The sequence below is a fragment of the Diorhabda sublineata genome, chromosome 8 (genome assembly GCF_026230105.1).
Source record: "Diorhabda sublineata isolate icDioSubl1.1 chromosome 8, icDioSubl1.1, whole genome shotgun sequence".
NCBI lineage: Eukaryota > Metazoa > Arthropoda > Insecta > Coleoptera > Chrysomelidae > Diorhabda > Diorhabda sublineata.
In genome coordinates, this window is record NC_079481.1 from 25958062 (window position 1) to 25978791 (window position 20730).

Genomic DNA, 20730 nt, shown 5'->3' on the forward strand with positions numbered 1-20730 from the left:
CCTAGTGCTATTATCCTAGATATATTTCGATTAAATTCCACTTTCTTTTCATCCAATTCTTCATTCTACATTTATATGTTTAGAAAATTTTTCCGACTGCACGACATTGTCAGCATATTCTGAGAGATGGATTGGTTCCAAGTTCCAGTACCCAATGTACAATTATGCCAGAGAAGTATGAATCGGTTTTAGCTAAAGAATATACAATAATATTACGAGGATTACTACCTAAGTTTTGACATTTGGCAACAATGATGTGAATATGTCAAATCTGATATTGCTATCATAAAGTTTGACATTTTTAATAGTGTAAGTGTTGTTTAAAGAAACTGGAGTAAAGGTTTTCTCGAAATAACTGGACATTTCTCCACCAGCAATCAATCGCAGAAGATGAGTCACTCTCAAACATGATAATGCAAATTCTCACACATTAGTTAAAAAAAAAACGTTTTTGAATAGTAAAAACATCGAATTGATGGGTCGTCCGTAGTAGTTGTACAGACCTTGTTTAGCAGCCAATTATTTCTTCTTACTCTTGCAGATCAAAGATATATTCCTTCTAAGAATATAATAATAATTATACAAACAGCTTCCAAACAAACATCTTTTATGAAAATTTTCTGTATCTTAAGTATTCACAGCCCATTTACTAGTAAAATGTAAAGTTTGATGGATTGAAAGATAATGAACGGCTTTTATTTTTATGAAATTCTGTTCACAATGTCTGTCGATTTCACCTAAAAATTCAATATTGAAGAAAATTTTCATGTTAGGCTGTTTGATGGAAAGACATAAACTAATTACCAACTTCCACATCAATTAAGCATATTTCTCAAAAAGTATATTATGGATTTTGAGAAGTTAATTTCAATAAATGATTTGATTGAATTGAACTCAATTCTTTGAGGTTCAAATACACTGAAACGATACAATAATGTCCAATTTGCAAGTATATTTTTACGGAGAAATATTTTTTCGCTAACAATTTGGAATATGAATAAAACAAAGTTAAATAGTGAAATTATATCGAGCATACTCACCATTAATAGCACAGTACTCTGTAGCTTATTTTCTGTACTGAAAGCTGTTACAAGTACAGCTATCAAAAATGCGTAGGTAGCAATTGTGCCTAGATTTCTGATATCAAAAAAAGACTCTACCAATGGGATTGTGCCCATAGTCCAGTCGCAACACAAATCACAAGGGAATAACAGTAACCACAAATTAACACTAATTAAATAGTGGTATGTTAATTGCCGCGTAGGTGTCGCCGCAACTGATGCGGGGTTGTCAAATCTAGTAAAAACCGGCAATTGGGATCCCATTATCTGGAGTCTGGCTAAAAGGAGACATAGTGTCGTCGAAGCAAGGACTGCAAGTCTTTTTGTAGCTTTTCCGGACCATGGGTAAGGCGACTTGGAGATGATTGCGGTCTTTAACATATATTTGAGCTCAGGAAGGCGGACCTGAAATCAAAATTGACAATTTAATTCCGTTTTTACAGTGAACTTTGAACTGAATATAGAAAGCTAAACTATATTAAGGGTAGAGTTGAAAGTATATAAGGGAAGCTTGAGTAAATCAAACAATTTATCTATCTAACTATGCAGATTGAATTTAATTAATTAATTTTGGTCATTGTAATAACGGCAGTATGATCTGGTGCATTGTCTTGATGAAATAACACTTTTTTCCCAGCCAATTGCAGTTGCAATGAGTTCGCTTGGTACTCGATGTTGAAGTTTTTCCTTTTCTAAGATAGTCAATGAACATTATCCAAGGCGCCTCTAAAAAATCTAATGCCATGAGGTTCCCTGAAAATCCATTGTTTTGAATGTTCTTTTGTTTTGGGTGTGAACTAATGGACCCACGTTTCATCCATGGTTATATACGGCATTACTTCTGTGAAACATTGACAAACACTAGATGGGAAGATCTTCACGACGTTTTTTTTTCCATTGGGAGTAAACGCGGCACCCATCTTGCGCACAGATTTCTCAAGTTCAAAGTTTCAGTTAATCTCTAGAAGCAGCGTAGCTCTGTTGTGATCTAGGCGTTTCAGATCTGCTCGTTTTACTAAACCGAAGGAATAGAAGGGGATGCCATGAAACAATATAGATTAGGGGATAGGGGATTAACTTAATTGCATTAAGAGGAAGTGTTTCCAAAATGGGTACTACATTTAGTTAATTTCATCTAGTAGGTCAGCAAAAAATCAAACAAATGTGTTTTATGATTTATTATCACTCCACCTTTCGACAATTTTCAAAGATCAGTCAACATCTTAGTTCAATTCAAGGTAACTTCATCTGTAAAACTCATTTTCCTTCCAAAAAAGATTATCTTCCAGATTTTCTTGATATAAAACTAAAATGTCTCATCCTAATCTCCAAGTTTCAAGTTTAATCATTTTCGTTTATATTAGTGAAATATATTAATTAAAAATTCTTTCAATCGTACTCTTACCTATATTTGTGCAGCAACAATGTCTCGTTCAAAACATCTTTCGATGCTTGGTTAAAGAACTTTCTATTTCAACGAATTTGGGGAGTTTCAATATTTTTATCACTTTTGCATACTAATCGTAATAAGGTTTTTGCATCCACACTATCGAATCCTCTTCCTAAATTGACAAACTTATTGATGATTTGAGAAATTTCATGATGATCGTTAGTGTTGAATGGCGTCCTAATTCTAATTCACGTTAAATATTATTTGAATCTTACCATTGAGAATAACGATAATGACAAGCATTTTGACCAATTATATAAATAATAAACTTGGATCATTATCTACGGATTTTATTGTCAACATTATTCCATATCCTATAATCGTCCTATTTTCATTAGGTACCTTCCGTTTATATTACAATACAAACATAAAACTAAGCACAGAACGATTTGTCAACAATCCATAACTAACCGACTGGATTTATTTATTTTCAAGAAACAAATCAAAATAAAATCGATTTCACTGTAAATAGTACTTACGTATACAATTTTCATGCTCTTATAAAGTGAATGCTTTTCGTTGTTGAGTAAATATGAAGAAACAAAAACTCATCAGTTTCATGAAACCACAAAAGTTCCATTTCATCCAGAAACATGCGCGGTTTGACCTTATTTCTTCATTTTTTCAAAAAGTGTCAATGGAGGCCGTTACTGTGCCATAATTAATGATTTTTTGCTCAAAAATATGGATGACACTTATCCGGATGAAGTGTGGTTTCAACAGTAAAGAGGCGATTGCAATCATCGAAGCAAAATATGAAAAAATGAACCTGTTAATTGATTTACAAGTCTTTGTATGTTGACCTTCCTAGATTATGTCCTGTGGGGGCGGATAAAGTCTTCCAGTTCAAATTTTTAGTCTCACTCAATATCATAACAAGTATATATTTTCCAATATGAATTGCAGAAGACAGTTATGTGAGGATCAATCAATATTTCATAAATACGCATAAATTAAGAAATGAAAAATAATGTTTACTCCCCGTATGAAATTCGGTAAACATCTAACAAACCGTCAGTCCACGTGGACCACGTATTATACTAGTACAAGCTGGAATCAAAGACGGTTTCGTGCTTCACCTTTACCACTTGCGGCAACTTCTTAAGATACCGAATAGTTGTAGTAACAAAGCTCAAATTTTGGCATTTATGTCTGAAAAAAATTTTTCTATTCCAATTAGCGATCGTAAAAAAGCCCCAACTAAAAACAATTACTCACTGTTATTAAAGGTATGAGAAAATTCATTATACCGAGAAGCTGTGTAAAGAACAGGGTCATACTCTTCTGAGACTACCTCTTTACTATTACATATTTAACACTATAGAGTTGATGTAGGCAAACGTAAGATCAGAATTAGGAAAATGTAATCACTCTCCAGAACTGAGTAAAGAGGTTGCCGAACTCGTAAAGAAAGTTCTAGCACCACACCGCCAAGAGCTTTGGAAAAACTGTGTTGAACATGTTATCAAATAAGATGAGTATATGGTATCACCTTCACAACCCGTCATAATTCAATCAAATGATGACTCCTCGTTCAGACGATTCTGGCTACCATGATTATTTATAAAGATACTTTGGGATTGAAATTTTTTGCTTACTTATGTTTTATTTGCAAGCAATTCATTTCCTTTTATGGTTTTTGCTTGGAAATTTCGATTTTCAGAAAAAAAACGAATGGGTTACAAAAAGGGCTCAGTTCATGCCTGGTACCTTGTTTAAACTAAACACCCTTACAGACAAGTACATTTTACTTGTCTATTTACGTTTTATAATTTAATATTCGGTTGTAGCAAGTTAACGAGTTATAATAATGGTTTTTTTCCAAGTTCCAAGTAGGACGACAATTAAGTGCAACTCTCTAAATAACATCTTATAATGCCGTTCAATTTATAATGATTCGATTGCCTTTTAACGCATAAGGTATACATATTTTTTAAAAGTATTTATAAAGATAATAAATTTTTTATAATCTGGTTTTGATATTGGAAGAACTATATTACATTACTTTACCAAAAATTACATCCAAATTAAGAAATCTAGTAGATGAAATAGTAAAGATTTTATGTTGTTTTTACCTACGTTAGAATACTAACCACTTTCTTAGAGAGCATACCACATACGTGTGGTTGTTATAGAGAGAAATTGTTGGAAAATGTTTGTAATAATTTCATGACGAAGCTTAAGCTTTTGCTCTACAGTTAATTAGAAAGCCTGACTAATTATTAGTGTGGAATCTGAGGACACAAGATATTATAATTAAATTTGTTTGAAGTTCGAAAAATATACCAAAGTAGCTCACGAAAAGTTAAAGGTTGTCTATAGTAATAATGAAGACTTTTTACACATGGGAAGAACTCTTTGAAAGTGGAAATGAGTCAGTTAGAACTTGAAACTGTCCGAACGGCCTTCGACTTTTAAAACAGATAAAAATTTGCAGAGAATGGACAAACTTTGTCGTTCAAATAAGCAATTGAGTATTCAAGAGGTTAGTAGAACTTAAAATCACGGTCCGCGCGAAATATTTTAAAAGATCATTTGCAAATGAAATCGGCAAGAGCCTAATTTTTTCCAAGACTTTTGGATAATAAATAAAAAAGCAAAAAGTCACAATTCTCGTGGCTCAATTTGAATTTTGAAGGACTCAAACGTCTCAAATTATTTTCAAACTTCTAACATTTACGTTATATCGATGTATGTTTTGTATCTAATACTTTATATTTAATGAAGAAGCTCATTTTGGCCACAATAATTAATTAGACATAGCACGATAATTTCCACGTGAGAATGATTTTTTTTGCATACATTTCAGGCTTGATATGAGATCTTTCTTATTTGACACCAAATATATATCAAATGATTAATTTTACTAAGATACTTATCTTCTCCACTTAATTAATTTTATTATGACTATGAAAACGCAACGAATGTTTATATAGAATACGTACCATAGTTTATGTACTTGCACACGTATATTTCACAATTTGAGAAAGTATCTTTACCGAAATTCATGTAAAATTAGATAAGATGCAAAAGTCGTGAATTTATGGCTTTTCATTCGGAGGGCATTGTGTACTATTATATTATAATTTGTGGCATTTTCCTAAGACATATTTGAATTTTATAATTTTTTTTTTATTTTAAATAAGTATTTCAATAGTATGTGGTTTAAATTGTGGGGTTTGAAACTTTATTATGATGGAACTTTTGAATGTCAATCTTAAATCAACTAAATGATACACAGTATATTAATGTATAAATAGATATATCATATTTTATTCACTACTAGATATTATCTAGTTCAATTTTGCTTGGTATCTAAACTATTCTAAACTATTTATATTTGTGTACATGCATCTATATCTATTTTTTTCATGTGTTGAATGCAGTTTCTCCAGTTTTAAACGGTTACATTTTTGATTTCCGTTTTCATCAATTGAATCACAATACTTTTTAAAGTTTCTTATTGTGAGCACGTACATTAGACTTTAATTTATGATGGCCTTCGTCCTTATTCCTTCGCAATTTTATCACAAACGTATTCCTTTGAAAGATTATAACAGTTTCTAACAATTGTTGAACATAGTAACGTTGATACAAAAAGTCTTGTATTCCAATTTTCGAAACCTACCGCGGTTGCATTGCAGTGATAATCCAGGCTGGAATCCGAAATATTTTTGGCTTCTGACAACAAATATTCTGTTATCCAACCTTTTTCTGACCCCGCATCTAAAATAGTTATTCTTTTATCTTTATTAGACGGAGCTTTAATTTAACATTTTTTTGAACCATCAACCCATCCTTTACTAGATGTATCATGGGTGTCGTGGTCTTATCTAGGTAGATTATTGTCCGGTTTTCCAATCTAGCTGTATTCATTTTTTGGATACATACTATTCGAAGTTTTAGCAAGCGTTGTGTCCAATCTTCTGAATAAAAGCCCCAAATGACGTAAAGTATGTCCATACTTTACATTTCATAGAAATTGTGGCGAATTAAGTCTTCTTGAAAGAAATCAACGCACTTTGGTACACCTATGTCTTTTCGTATTTTTTTTTTGGGAACTTCACAATTTCCCAAACTATACGTTCAAGTATGCTCGTTGAAGTTTCTATCGATGAAAAGTATTTTTCGTGGTCTCATTTTACCAACTAAAAAATTTCAATTTCAAAAATATCATTTTTTCCTCAACTGGAAAACATTTGGTAGACATTTCAAAATACACACTGTTTCATTGCTCGAACTGAAGTGACACAGACAAAGTCGTTGGATCCATAAATAATCCGACTCTGTTAAGATCAGGTATAAATATAATGGGAGAGTCGATTCTATTGCATCTCATATATTAACTGGGCGCTCTCCACTTTTTTATATTGACAAAAATTCTATAATGTCTAGTAATTTATTTTTGTATGGTGTTGTTCATGAAAAAATTTAGTCCTCAGTTTATTTTATTGTTATGTGAGACCAAAAACGTAAACTACATTACCCGAATTTATAATAAAAATGACGTTGAAGTTAACTTACCACAACATGGAATTTAAATTATACTTGCAAATCTATTCTATCAAATATTGATTGATGTAATAGACTTGATGCAAATTAAATTAAATTAAAATGCACATGCCAATTTGGAACTGGTGTACCACCTGAAATTGATTTATTTATTATTGACGAAGTTGTACATTTGCGCGATTTAGAACATTCCAAATTCAGTTGATTTATAATCTTGTTAGACTACATTCAATTTCGAGGACGAATATGTGTGACTAGCAATATATTTAGCAAGATTTTATAACTGCACGCAAAAATTTATTCCAATGAGACAGTTAACTTTCCAGTTCTACAGAGGAAACGAAATTGTTTTTGCCTCAGTATTGCCCACTAAATAAGACCAATAAACTTATTGTTATGTTACGGTCCTGTTCTATTATGTTAATAGAATCTTGGCGGATACGTTTGGTACATTTCCTAGAAGGTCTTTATATGAAGACAATATCTTTGTATTGTTTTATGCGGCCGTTCTACTGAAGACAATTTCTAAGAAGGCCTAGAATCCGAAATATCTAGAAAGCCGTTGGATATAAGTAAGCAATAATGTATCAGCCAAAATTAGTGAGTAATTTTATGTCATAAGGAACGTATTGGAATAGTAAAAACCAAACGGTTTATTCAAATGAATTAGTATGTTGAGCATTAGATAATTGTTTAGTATTAAATGTTAGTGGATAGTTGAATAGTGACTAGTTTAGTGTATTTAGTGTTAGTGTACAAATACATTTACCTCACTGTTTAAAAAATTTAAAAAATATCTTTATGTGCCAATTCTCAATGCGAAGCAAAACCAGTATTTACGGTAATAATCAAAGCTCCAAATAAAATTAATTTTGATGATATTCTTTTCTCCCAATTCAGTAAAGTTGTCAGTCAAACCATTCAACAACAGGAATCAACACCACACTGGTTGAAGAGTGGTGCCCCTGAGTTGGGGCTATGGCATCATGAACCATACCTTTTCTTATATATTGCGATATTAGAAGCGTTCCGCGTATCTTATTCGAAAAGTACAAACCCGTACAGCCTCAAATTTTCTCAATATTATCAACTTGGCGATTAGTTCTTTACGATTATATCACCACAAGAAAGAAGAGCAATTATCAAGTCAACACCATAGGTGTTAATGATAAAAAAATTCAAAGTTACATCTTCTGCATATTCTAGAGTTAATAAGGTGTTATCTTTGGACAACATGAACGGCGGGGAATGTTCTTCTACTGAATGATTATATAAGGCCCATATAGCAAAGTCTTGATGGCTCTCGATTACTATATTCGATATTGAAGCACTTGTGATTATGGTAAAATGTAATAGAAATCTGTCTGTTTCTTATAAATATGTCTAAAATAATTGTTTGGTCATCTCATGTATATTGGTTTCACTTATATTTGTACACAGATATTGTAGAAACATATTTTAGGTCGGGGTATTCTTTTTATTTAAGTAGCTTGGTCCTAATGCAGTCACATTTGTCAAATTGAATCTTGAGTGGATGCATTATCTAGTGTTGGTTAAGCAAAGTTCTTTGAATAATGTAATTTTTAGATAGATTAAATTGATCTCATGATAATTCCAGTTCCTCGCATAGCAACACGAGAATGTCTACATTAAATTTGAGACTTAAATTGAGAACATCTAGTATATATTTTCGCATCTTGTCATTTATATTGTAACAGCTTATATTTTATTCATCGAAAGGCCTATTTTGTTGTATATGGTACACCAATCTTTATACGACATCCGAAATTTACAAAAAGTAATTACGAGAAACTCACCTTTTGAGCAACGAAAATTTCATATGCTGCACAAACTCCAGCCACCGTAATCCCTTGCTCTTTACAGAGCATCGCCGTCGCCATGGAAACCATTGAAAGCATGAGATATTTCCACCCTGGAAACAAAATGCAACACATGAACTATATATAATACACTCATAATGATCTGTGAAGTTTCAGAATTCAACCGAATATAATTTTACAGCATTAAAGATTTATCAGTAATAGTACGAAAGCTTGGTAATGTAAAAGGGTTTTAACTTTCTTGTTATTTATTATCGTTTTATCTCTGAGATAATTTCAAGTTTATAGAAACAACAATCTATTGGTGAAATGCATTTCCAATATAATTATGTACGCACCATTAAACTCAGCTTCGAAACCATAATCACAATAACTAATCAATCGATTATAGAATAGTGAAAAAAAAGGATGATAAACTCAATCGTAATGAGCATTAGAGAATGCCGCAAATAATTTGAACACAATAAAGCAGATGATGGGTTAGGATGAACAAAATTAACGAGAGCAAACTTGCAACTTCTGCATAAACTTATTCAAAAACATAATATAACTTTGGTGAGAATAAACGCAGTCTTTGCAATTGGCGCCTAGTACCGAATAGACTTCACTCCAAACCCCTAGCATCGGACAGTTTTAAAACATTTGACAACAATCACATATGTAGGTGTTTGAAAATTCTGGAAAGTCAGCACAAGATTCATAAGCCCACTCACGGCAACTGGAGCATTGTATCCAGTTCTCGTCTTTGTCTTCAAAGCATAGTACGCAAGTAGTTTTTTCTGATTGCTATGACTCAGTTTGGTTTTTCTTAGCTTTATTTGGCTTCCACTTCTTTGGCTTGCTTTCTCTTTTTTCCAATGGCTTTTCCAATTTTGTTTTCGTCCCCTTCCTCTTCTATTACAGTTTTAAAGTTTTTAAAAGTTTTTTAAACTTTTTATTTTTTCTTTTCCTCTTTCGCGTTTTTTACAGCATCTGATAATGCAGATAATTTAAGGACAGGTTGAATAATATCTGTATCACGACTAGTCGATGGCCTGGGAATGCTTTTATTTCATTGATAAAATATTGATGCCTCATGGTCTTGCTAACATCCTGATCAAAGCTCGTCGATGGTTTGGGGCTGCTGGTGGGTGTTTAGAGGAGAAGAGAGTCTGTGGATTCTCTTGAGGTCGAATTGCAAGATGAAATGCTGCTTGTAGCTACCGCTAAATCAGCTAATCCAGGTCGGAAAATAAATTCCTATCAAATGGGCAAATGCCTGTGCATTTAAACCCAGATTACGCAATATCCAGTCGAGTAATTTTTGTGAATGCTTTATGAACAAGATCGGCAATATCATAGTCAGTTATCTATGATCCAGCATTTGATCTCATAGGCAACTTTGAACGGTTTCAAGAAAGTTCTGTCCAATGGTTGGAGCTTATGCGTTGTATGTGGCGGAGAGCAACTTCAGAATCTACGGTTCGTTGCAAAGTTCAATTGGCCACAGTTAAGGCACATTAGGAACATTCCTGAACTTTCCAATAAACGGAATATTCAACATTTCAAAAGCTCCTACAACGTCCTTGGCATAATGGGCAGTTGATTTATCTGGTCAAAACACAAAATTTCCTTGAGGATGCTTCTCTTTATGAAACTGCATTAATCTAGATCTAATCCACTCTTTGTCATATATTTTTGCAGTTAGAGAATTCCATAAGGACAAATGTACGCGGAAGAACGACCACGAGAATATATTGCCAAAATTTTGTGCCGTTTGAAATACAATTCTGTATTTACTTTCTCCCTTTTCTGATAATAATAATTCTTATTATTCATCGTTTCACTCCCGTTTAAAAATAAAATATGATTCGTCGTCGATAATGATTTCCAAACATTGAAATGGCAAAAAATTATTCAACAACAGAAAAATATGTGGTGAATAAAACTTCACTTTATAATGAGGTATTCTCCAACTCACCAATATCATGTCTTAGTTCAGATCATGTAATACAGTTGATTGCTACCCAAACAATATAGATTAATTAGAGTTTAAACAAATTATGTCGAGCTAAATTTTTCGAGTAATTATAAAAACTAGGTCAGAAGGGTTGTATCGATTTTGTATCAAATAACTTTTTTTCAGATTTTGGAGTAAAATAAAACGTAACTAAACAAAGGTTTCAGTTTCTTCCGAAAAATCGATTCCGTCTACTTTTTAGGGTTTATAGATTCCATATATAATTATATAATCAATCATAATTTAAGGCAAAGAACGCTCTCACTTCGTCAGTGACGATAATGAGGGAAGTTTATTTGATCCTTTATTTGAGGTTATCAATCATATTCGATTTTTTTTTCTCCTAATATTCCAGTTTATTGAAGTGTAAACTAGTTCATTGGATATGATACGTTGTGATAGACTGATGTGGTGGATACAAACAAAGCATAGATTCATTTTGATGCATCTACTCGATCACCTCCATGAAGGAATCTTCAGCAGTAATAACATTAATAAGCGAACTTTCACTATAAGAGTATCTACTTGCACAACGTTGAAAGGAAATTGTAAGAATCGGACATAACAATGTTGTGGTTGATTATGTTCCATCTTTTCTTTTTGGAGAATGTCTTGAACCAAAATTCTACTCATTCATGTTGAGTTTCTTGTTGTAACGTTAATTTTCTGACGAAAGAATTCCTAATCCCGTCACAATGTTTTATGCATTATTTACTTGGTTAATAATTGCAAATTAAACAACAATATATAATCCCTCATATAAAATATCATGTATTGAAAATAATAATCTCATATTTCATCAATATACTACATGTTGTTAACTTTCCCACACACCCTGAAAGAGCTACGGTCTCTATTAATTGAAAATGATAGAATCTCAGTGATATTATGTATGTTTAGTTATAACTTGTATCTATAATAATGTCTTCTAGTTAGTTTTAGTGCCTTGATTACGATATTTAGCCATCCATGTGACCTCTTCTCATTTGAGATTGAATTTTTTTTTCGGTGTGGTGCGCTTCGCACTTTCTCCGTACACGATTGCCATTCTTCACCGATTTCGGGGATTATAAGAAGCTCCTATGCAGTTTTTTTGGTAACTGGTTTCTCTGACTTAAGCCTTCGTAGCTGTAGATTGGATTGTGGAACTGGTACCAATACCTTTTTAAGGCGATCAAACACCAACAAGAGACTGGTGAGTTCGTTTCATTTTGACTCATGTTTTGTACCTATTCGGAAGTAACTTTTATGGGCAGAACTACTCGAATTTTGATAACAAGAATCCCAGTAGTAGATTGCGTAGATATTCGGATCAGTGATAAAGAACAAGAGGACTCTAAGAACTGAGTGATCAACTGATTAATGGGCGACGGTTGCTACATCGCGCCGTCCCAATGCAGATAAGTTTTAGAGATAATTTGTTACTGTTACTGTATATATTTGCTTGACACAGTTTATGTCATTTTCCTATTTGGGTGTTATATGAGTTGAGTTAAGATATTTTTAAGGAAACATGGGCGCCGTTTTTAGCCTGCGCAAAAAGGTTGTAATTAGAAGAAGAGGTAATTGGTTAATGTTGACAAATACTATGAAAATGTGACTGGATTAAATGCAAACATTTGCGATCTACCCAGGTATGACTGTAGACAAAATAATAATTTTATAGTAAGAGGATTATTTAAAAGTTTCCGACCTCAAATGGGAGATGTCATTGTAAATTAGGAAATATTATTCTTACTAATATTTCAGCTATTTTGGTTGCTCAGTTTCTGACACTCGTGTTTGTGTCATTGTTTCTTTAAGAAACTCAAAATAAACATTAACCACTAATGTCCATAAAAGTTGTTTTTGATTGATTACTAATGAATTATATTACAGAAAATTCATTTAAAAATTTGTTCCTGATAAACACAGAATGGATATATGAAAAATATAATTACAAGATAATTTCTCTCGAACAGAAAACGTTTAAACAACATATTCACGAGTATTGAGTATCGAGCTGTCATTAATATTTCTTTTTGGAAGGCAATATGCCTGAGCAAATGAAAAAAAAGTTAATACTGTGTACCTAGCCTCTGCACCATGATTCACGACCGTGAAAGTTCAATCAGCTGAATATAAATTTGCCGTATGAGCTTGATTGACAAAAAGCATTGGGGATGACCACAACCAGCAATATCATATAAAAATGTGACAAAATGGTACTGGACGATGGTCGGAGAAAGATATAAAAGCATTGAATCGAGGCTTTATTGACGTGCTTTGAACAAAATTAGTCGAACTTTTTCCATCAAACCATGACTGTAGATGAAATCTGGGTATACCGTTATGCCGAAATGGAGAACGATATATAAATAATGGAATGCAAAGGGAAAACCTATTTGGAAAAGGACAGTTTCTTTAGATGAACAAATAATGACACCCTTTTTTGGGATAGTCATGGGATTGTGTTCATCGACTATCTTTAAAAAAGTGAAACAATAATTAGACGCAACAATCCTTGGGGGGAAATTTAAAATAAACGACCGTATCTGAAGACAAAGGAAGTACTTTTCTATTACCTTCTCACATTTCGGTGATCGCTATGACTAAAATGCACTTCGAATTAATCAAGTACCCAACATATCCACCAGATTTGGCCCTCGGCGATTTTTTCTGTTTCGTAATTTCAAAGTTTCACTTCCAAGAGAAATTTTCCTGTCCTGTTAATTTGTTAGGTTGGGAAAATTTCCGACAACCCTCGTGGAATTATCCACATCGTGTCAGTAACGCATTGGTGCTGCCAGTAGAGTATTAAATTGAATTTTTAGACATCAATAAGAGGAATATTTAAAGAAGAAGAAGCTTTTGGAACTACTGTTTTATTCGAAGATTCCAAGCAAATAATGACATCAGAAGAAAGTTTGTCACACATTTAAGCAGCCGATTGATTTGATATTTGGTTTGATTATGGTGCACATATTGAAATATACCGGATTTAACACCACCGAAGACATATATGAATCCGAACCATTGATGGACTATATGTATAGAATTGAAAAGAGAATAGAAAAATTATTATTATTATTATGAAGCTCTTCAGACAACCCTCGTACATGAAAATTGTGTTCAGATGGAAACCGAAGTATGTAAATGAAAATTTCGATGTCGGTAGTAAGTATTTATTCTAAATTCAAAAATAAAAACATTATGAATAATTTATATATCTATATGATTCTACTGGAAAATCAAATAAAATCTAATGATTTGAAGAAATGGATGTGTTCTGAGTACTCTGAAGTATATAAGTGCTAAACTAAGAGAAAGTTTTCGGTTTAACATTTTTCATACATTTTAGAATGCAGTCAAGCGTTTGATATGAAATTCACACATGGGAAGAATTTATCTCTTATTCTAACAGTTTCGTTTATTTTCCATGTCGAAATCGATAAAACGTATCCGTAACTGAATAGATAAGCAGAAAAGAAGACGTTTCATTCTGTTTGCCTCGTATTTTCACCTGGAAACGTCAAGACCTTTCAGATTTTGATATTCCCGGTGACTCCATTAAGTATAAACCAGACGATTTTGAAACAGGAATCGACCTATTTCTTAATCTTCTCAAATATTCCTCAATTTCCAAAAATTATTATTCCAATTCATATTGAGGCAAACTCTTGACTCAATATTAACTGAAGTTTTCTAGACATTTTAACGTATCACTTCTCATTGCGGCATCAATGAATTATGATTATCAGAAATTCATCTTCGAATCAACCAACCATAGGGATTATGACACAGTAGAAATATTATCGTTGTAAATCACTTGAAAGTAGATCGACTTTCAATACTTTTTCACACGAAAAAAAAATGAGAAAAATTGAGAGGAAATCCTACCTGTATATTTCTTATTTCGCGTCGCTTTGGTATATAGAATGAAAGCTGCCAAGAAGAAGACTGATGAAAGTGTCTCTGCTCTTCCTACAACGCCTGCGACCTGAAAATAAACAGGTAAACTGAAATTTTTATGATAATGCTGTTGAATTGATTACATCTAATTCAACAAGATGGATTAGCTATACGTAATACTTTAAGCCTTCAATCATTTTCAACCTCAATACCTAATAACAATAACCATGAAGAAAATGACCATATAAGTACTAACACACTAAATAAATACAGCCTGTGAGGTTTTTTCCATATTTTTCTAGAACGTTATATTTCTATTTCTTTTATCTTTTTTCGTTTGTGAGATATTCAGAAGTTTCTTTTTAATTAACCTTTTATATGTGCGTGAATTAATAACCAGGAACGTGTTTATTAGTATGAGATTTTGATATTTGTTCAAATCGAATCAGTCGAGTTCTATTTGTGAGAAACTATGGAAATTGTCAATTTAGTTGGGTAACACACATGAGGAAACTTATCGTTTCCAACTTTCTAGATGATCTCGTAGTTGCTAAACAATTATTTTCTAGCAAATGGAGAAATAATAATTCAATTTTGAATACGAAGCAGTTGTTAAACTTTGAGACAATTAGCTTGATTTTTAAAAGCGAATGAGATAAATTTCTATAAGAATTGACTATTATGTACGAGGTGTGGCTATTAAATGAAGAAATTGGTAATATAAACATTTTATTTTGATATTATGTATATTTATATATTGACACCTTCGATATCTCTGCATGCAATTCTTCCATTGTTCGAAATAGTACAGGAAATTATTTTCTGCCATTTCCTTCAGGACGCGCGATGCTTTTTCTTTCACAGCTTCAACAAACTAACTTTGTTCCTTCTAATGCAGATTTTAAAGTTTTTACCACCAGTTCTTTAAACACTTTTCGCATGTCAAATATTTTATGTAAAATTGCTGCAAATATTTTTGTCAGTAGATTCAGCAATCGCACGACGGTACGTTCGAATAAGATTTCTGACTTTTTCGATATTTCTATCCAATTTTGACGTGGAATGGCGATTCGAACGTGAATGATTTCGGCCATCTTGAAAACGATAAACCACTCGAAAACGTGTGGACGCGACAAACATTGCCACACACCTGTTTCAATAAATTATGAATTTCAGTTGCAGTTTTTCCAAGTTCCATGTGAAATTCCTCAACAATCCGTTGCTCTAATTTTTGGGGTAAAAGAAAAAGAAGCCCTATACAAATGAAGCGCACCGCTACACTGGTTTGTCAACAAACCCTATAGTGGGTTTCAGGTTAAACAGAAGATAATCGCAACATTTGACGCATGCGCACTTCTTCTGTGGCAACACTAGTTTCGGTACACCTCGTATATATATTCTAGTTTTTTTATCAAGTGAAAACAATTTCAACATTTCAATATTATAATCAATAATTATGATGTGTTGGAGCTAAATTTAAATGATCAAGGATTCACGTCACTTCTACAACACTTCGAAATTTATTGTAATTTCTGTGAGAAAAGTGATGTCTATTTAATTTCGATTATCTATCTCTTGTTGACAAAATTAATGGGCTTATTGAACTTGACATTTTTGAAATATTCGGGTTCTGCCGTTACTCGATTTTTTTTTATTCAAATTGAATGGAACAGAAAATAGCCTATTGTTAAATCCTGCAAATCTGAATATTTTCGGCGTGTCTGAAAAGATTTTCAGTCACCGTTAAATCCTACCGTTGGTTGAAAATTTGAAACGATTCCTTTTGTATTCCAGATTTAATTGTTCGTGTTTTGTTTTATGTTACGTTAATATTATGTACTGAATAGGTATCGTTGAAATTAATGATGGGTTACATCAAAATTCACCTAAATCTTTAATAAATATCGTATCGCTTTGTTTATTGTCTTTCTTTCTCATATACAACAATATTTTTGTTAAATATTGTATTACCAAAGTTATTGTAACTGGGAAAACAAGCAACACAAAAATAATTCCTAAAGACATGGGGTTGCATGAAAAAATATGCATTATTTCGTACTTTTTAGTGGCCATGAAGTTTGTACAGAAATAGGGGTGTGCGATGTCAAGCACTTAAGTTGGACGATGAAAAGATGAGATAACTTCAAAAGTCATCTTCATAATTGCATGGGATTTGCGTTATTATGATCAATGATGATGGGTCAGACCCATCATGACGTACGGCACGGAACCAACAAGACGAAACAAATGCTGAGTGTGGCAGAGATGACAACACTAAGATCAATAGTGGGGAAAACAAGAAGAGACAAAGTAAGAAATACAGATGTCAAAGAACAATGCGGGATACAAGACATTGTCAGATGGGGAAGACAACGTAAGAGGCAGTGGTACAATCATGTAAGACATATGGACGAGAGCAGACTTCCGAAAATAGTCCGAGAAAACAACCCGCCCGGCTCAAGGACTCCCGAGAGACCACCTAAAAAGTGGAAAGATAGTGGCAAACCACCTCTCAGGAAAAGATGCAGAGGCAGCTTCAGAATTAACAGATCGATAGATCTCCAAGAAGTAGAAGAAGAAGAAGATGATGATCAATCAATGTTATGGTTGGATTATGCTTATTGGTTGAATATAAAGAGGTATACTCAAACAGAAGAACTGGACATGAACCGACCTATGACAGCAAATCTTCGTCTTCTGGAAATGATCGCAGCAATGTAGGTTTTGTAGTCCGTTCAATTTACACATTAGAAGTTATATAAATTCCCATCAAGTTGAAAATCAGTAAAATTGTTTAAAAAGTAATTGAAAATAAAAGTTTCCCATCATTTCCGTGTATGGAGAAAATTTTATTTAAAGTCAAAGGTCAAATAAATGAGTTTTTCGCGATTTTCAGCAAGTTTTATCATGAAAATACCTTAGACGAATATTGTAGATCATAAAATTTTCTACAAAAAAACGTATCAATAGTGATTTCCTCAGTAAGCCTATTCCACGGGTCTGTTGTTCAATTTGAAACGGTTGCAATATAATGGAAATTAGCAGAGATTGTAAAGAGGAAAGCGATTTAAATTAAATACAAGTTGTGACATTTAATAGTGTGAGCACGACCGGCCTTGACAAGGTGTACATACAAAACATCTCAACAATCGACTTTTTTTGCAACCACATTTAGCACTGCATCCCTTTTTGCAGTGCTAAATGTGCATGTGCATGCGCAGATGGGACTAAAGTTTGAACGGGTTCTAATGTATTGTTGAACAGCTTCCAACCCCAGTCTGTACGGTCCAAGTGATAACCAAGATGAGGTTGAAGGAAAACAAGTTAATGGAACTTGTCTTTCACTTATCTAAGCAGGTAGTTTTTTAGGAGCTCTGTACATAGAAAAAAAAGCGAATGCCGTTGGTAATAACTTGTCAGGTTGGATTATTTCTTTAAAAACTGCAATACATTGAAGTAAATATTGTTTTTCAAACATTTTGAAAACTGTTTTTTACCCCTCCCATAAAATGCAGATGTTGTGTCACAGTGAGTTATTGCGTGTGAAAGTAGTACATGATTTTGACGCCTTGCAAAAGTAGATGAACTTTTTGATGAATAGATTTGCGATTGATGTTGAGCTTTTCCTGATTTTAAGAAGAAAATAGTTTTTTCAGTTGAGGTTTGAGCGGTGAGTAGTATGATTGACTAAATAGCTCTATTACTGTTTCAATAATCAATACATTAGCATGATTATTAGCTTGTTTTACCATAAATTTTTAGAGACAGATGTTGTCTTAAGGTTACAATGGAGTATAACTGGGTTTTATTTTATCTGATATTCTTTTAGTCATAACATGTATATTTTATATTTTATATTTTATATTTTAAATTAATTTACAATAGCCGATAGAAAAATATTTCAACGTATATTACAACTCTAGTGATGTATATACGAGTACGTATGACGATTAAAACTTTTACAACTTTTTGAATTGTTATATCTCAGAAACGGAGGCTTGTAGAAAAAAGTATTGGTTCGTTTTTTGTAATTTAATTATCTACAATTTTTGTCTGAGGTAATTTTATGCTAAGACTTACAGTTTTGCTGAAAATCGCGAAAAAACCTATTTTTTCACACACCTGAACTTTAAAATTTTATTTTTAATTATATTTTAAATAATTTTACTGATTTTCAGCTTAGAAGGAATTTATGTAACTTCGCTCTTTTTTTTGTCTAATTTGATCGACCTATAGTATATCTTATGCCTAAAAAAGTTACACAGCTACGTGACTTAAGCTAAAATAACTTAGTTCAGTTCTAGGTTGACAACCTGCTTGAATCTAATAGGTAACTTAAGTAATAAATATTCTATTCGGAAAGCACGTGGAATAATAAACTTTAATTGCAACAATGGGGATTAACCTTTTCCAACCAGTTTGAAGCCACTAAAATATTCTAAAATTAAGCTAATTCACTTAGTTTTGAGTATCATTTTGGTTGAGTAGGTGAAAAAGATTAAGTGGTTAGTTTCCAATCTAGATCACCTGCGGTAATTTCATAAGAAAATCGACTATAATGGTAGGATTCTTTTGAAAAATTGGTTTTTATGTTAATCACTTACTATACGAAAAGTTTATAGTGTCTCATTACTTTTATGGGTTGTCAAGCACTTTGACACAATATGTCTTTAGCATTTGAGTAGTTTAATTTGATATTTTCGGAGTAAATTCATTTTGTAATCACCCTTTTCAAAACAATGTATATTATAGTATTTTGATTTGACTTATAATCATCAATCAGTATCTAAGAAGAATTTGTGTATCTACTAAATTTATTAAATCTACTAGATCTAAACCCCATATATGGAATATTCTGTCGAGAACATTAAACTTCGGTATATTATTTCCCCCATGTTTGTTCTTCCTTTTTGACTCGTTGAAGTTGTAGGGAAATGTACTTAACATTTTGTGACATAAAAGGTTCATTAAAGTGTTACATGATGTGGAAAATAATCTTGACGTAACAATATTCAAACTAAATACCGGAGCTTCCTAGTTCTTTTATAACAGCGAACAGGTAGGATCCTGGAATTTGATAGAAAATAAATGAAATCTCTTGCATAAACTACAAAATTAACTCTATTGCAGCGACAGTTCTTGCGCATCATATTGCATGACTCAGTTTATAAGTTGTGCCTAAATATACATAAAATTAGAGACGGTATTTGAGTAGTTCCTGAAAAAAAATTTATTTGCAAAATGGAAAAATAACTAAAATCAATTAAATTGCAACGATAGAGAATACTTTACGTGATGTTATGTAATGGTAGTTTTCTACTGTAATTAACTCCTTGAAACTATTCAAAACTATATCTCTTAGTTTACATATAATTTCAGTGCAATTATACAGGGTGTCTCACGACGAGTTAAAAATAACAGCATGTGGCAAAATACTTGTAGTAAAATCATACCTTACCGTTATCTAGATACTGAATATTTTTTGTAAATTTTTGGAAATGCGAGTGTAGTTTAAATTTTATTTTGACCCGTTGATACAAGCACTAAGAAATAAAAAAGTATTTTTCTTTATCTTCTCAAAGTTTCTAAAGAAATCAAATCAAATTATATTTACTAATCGTATTCCAACTTTTAGTCATTTCCGAGATATTTGAGGTTTTAAATTATTGTATTATTTAACAAATTTTAATTTTTTCTATACTTTTAGCAGGATTTGTAATAAATGACACTTATTTAACTGTCATTAGTCAATTGTTGACACTTTCTAGAATCGTTAAAATTGCCCGTTCTCAATTTAATAACGAAGATTATGTAAATTTGCTTTTAATACATGGTGAATGTGACAAAGTTGTTACAAGAACATGTACTTCATTTGTTGCAAGATATCCAAACCACGACCAAACTCGTATACTGTTAAAAGACTCCTCAACAATTTGAAGCTATACAGTTCATTTGAAGCAAAAGTTCATCGAATCA

The 20730-nt window shown here is 32.3% G+C and overlaps 1 protein-coding gene across 1 annotated transcript in view; it reads right to left on the reverse strand.

The window, feature by feature from the left end:
• Positions 1-20730, reverse strand: part of LOC130447332 (protein O-mannosyl-transferase Tmtc3-like) — a 177816-nt gene that overhangs the window by 59818 nt on the left and 97268 nt on the right. The window contains exons 4-6 of the mRNA XM_056784097.1: positions 14743-14842; positions 8841-8956; positions 1041-1466 (exon numbers count right to left, since the gene is read on the reverse strand). Of these exons, the coding sequence (XP_056640075.1) occupies positions 1041-1466; positions 8841-8956; positions 14743-14842 (642 nt within the window). The remainder of the gene's footprint in view (positions 1-1040; positions 1467-8840; positions 8957-14742; positions 14843-20730) is intronic.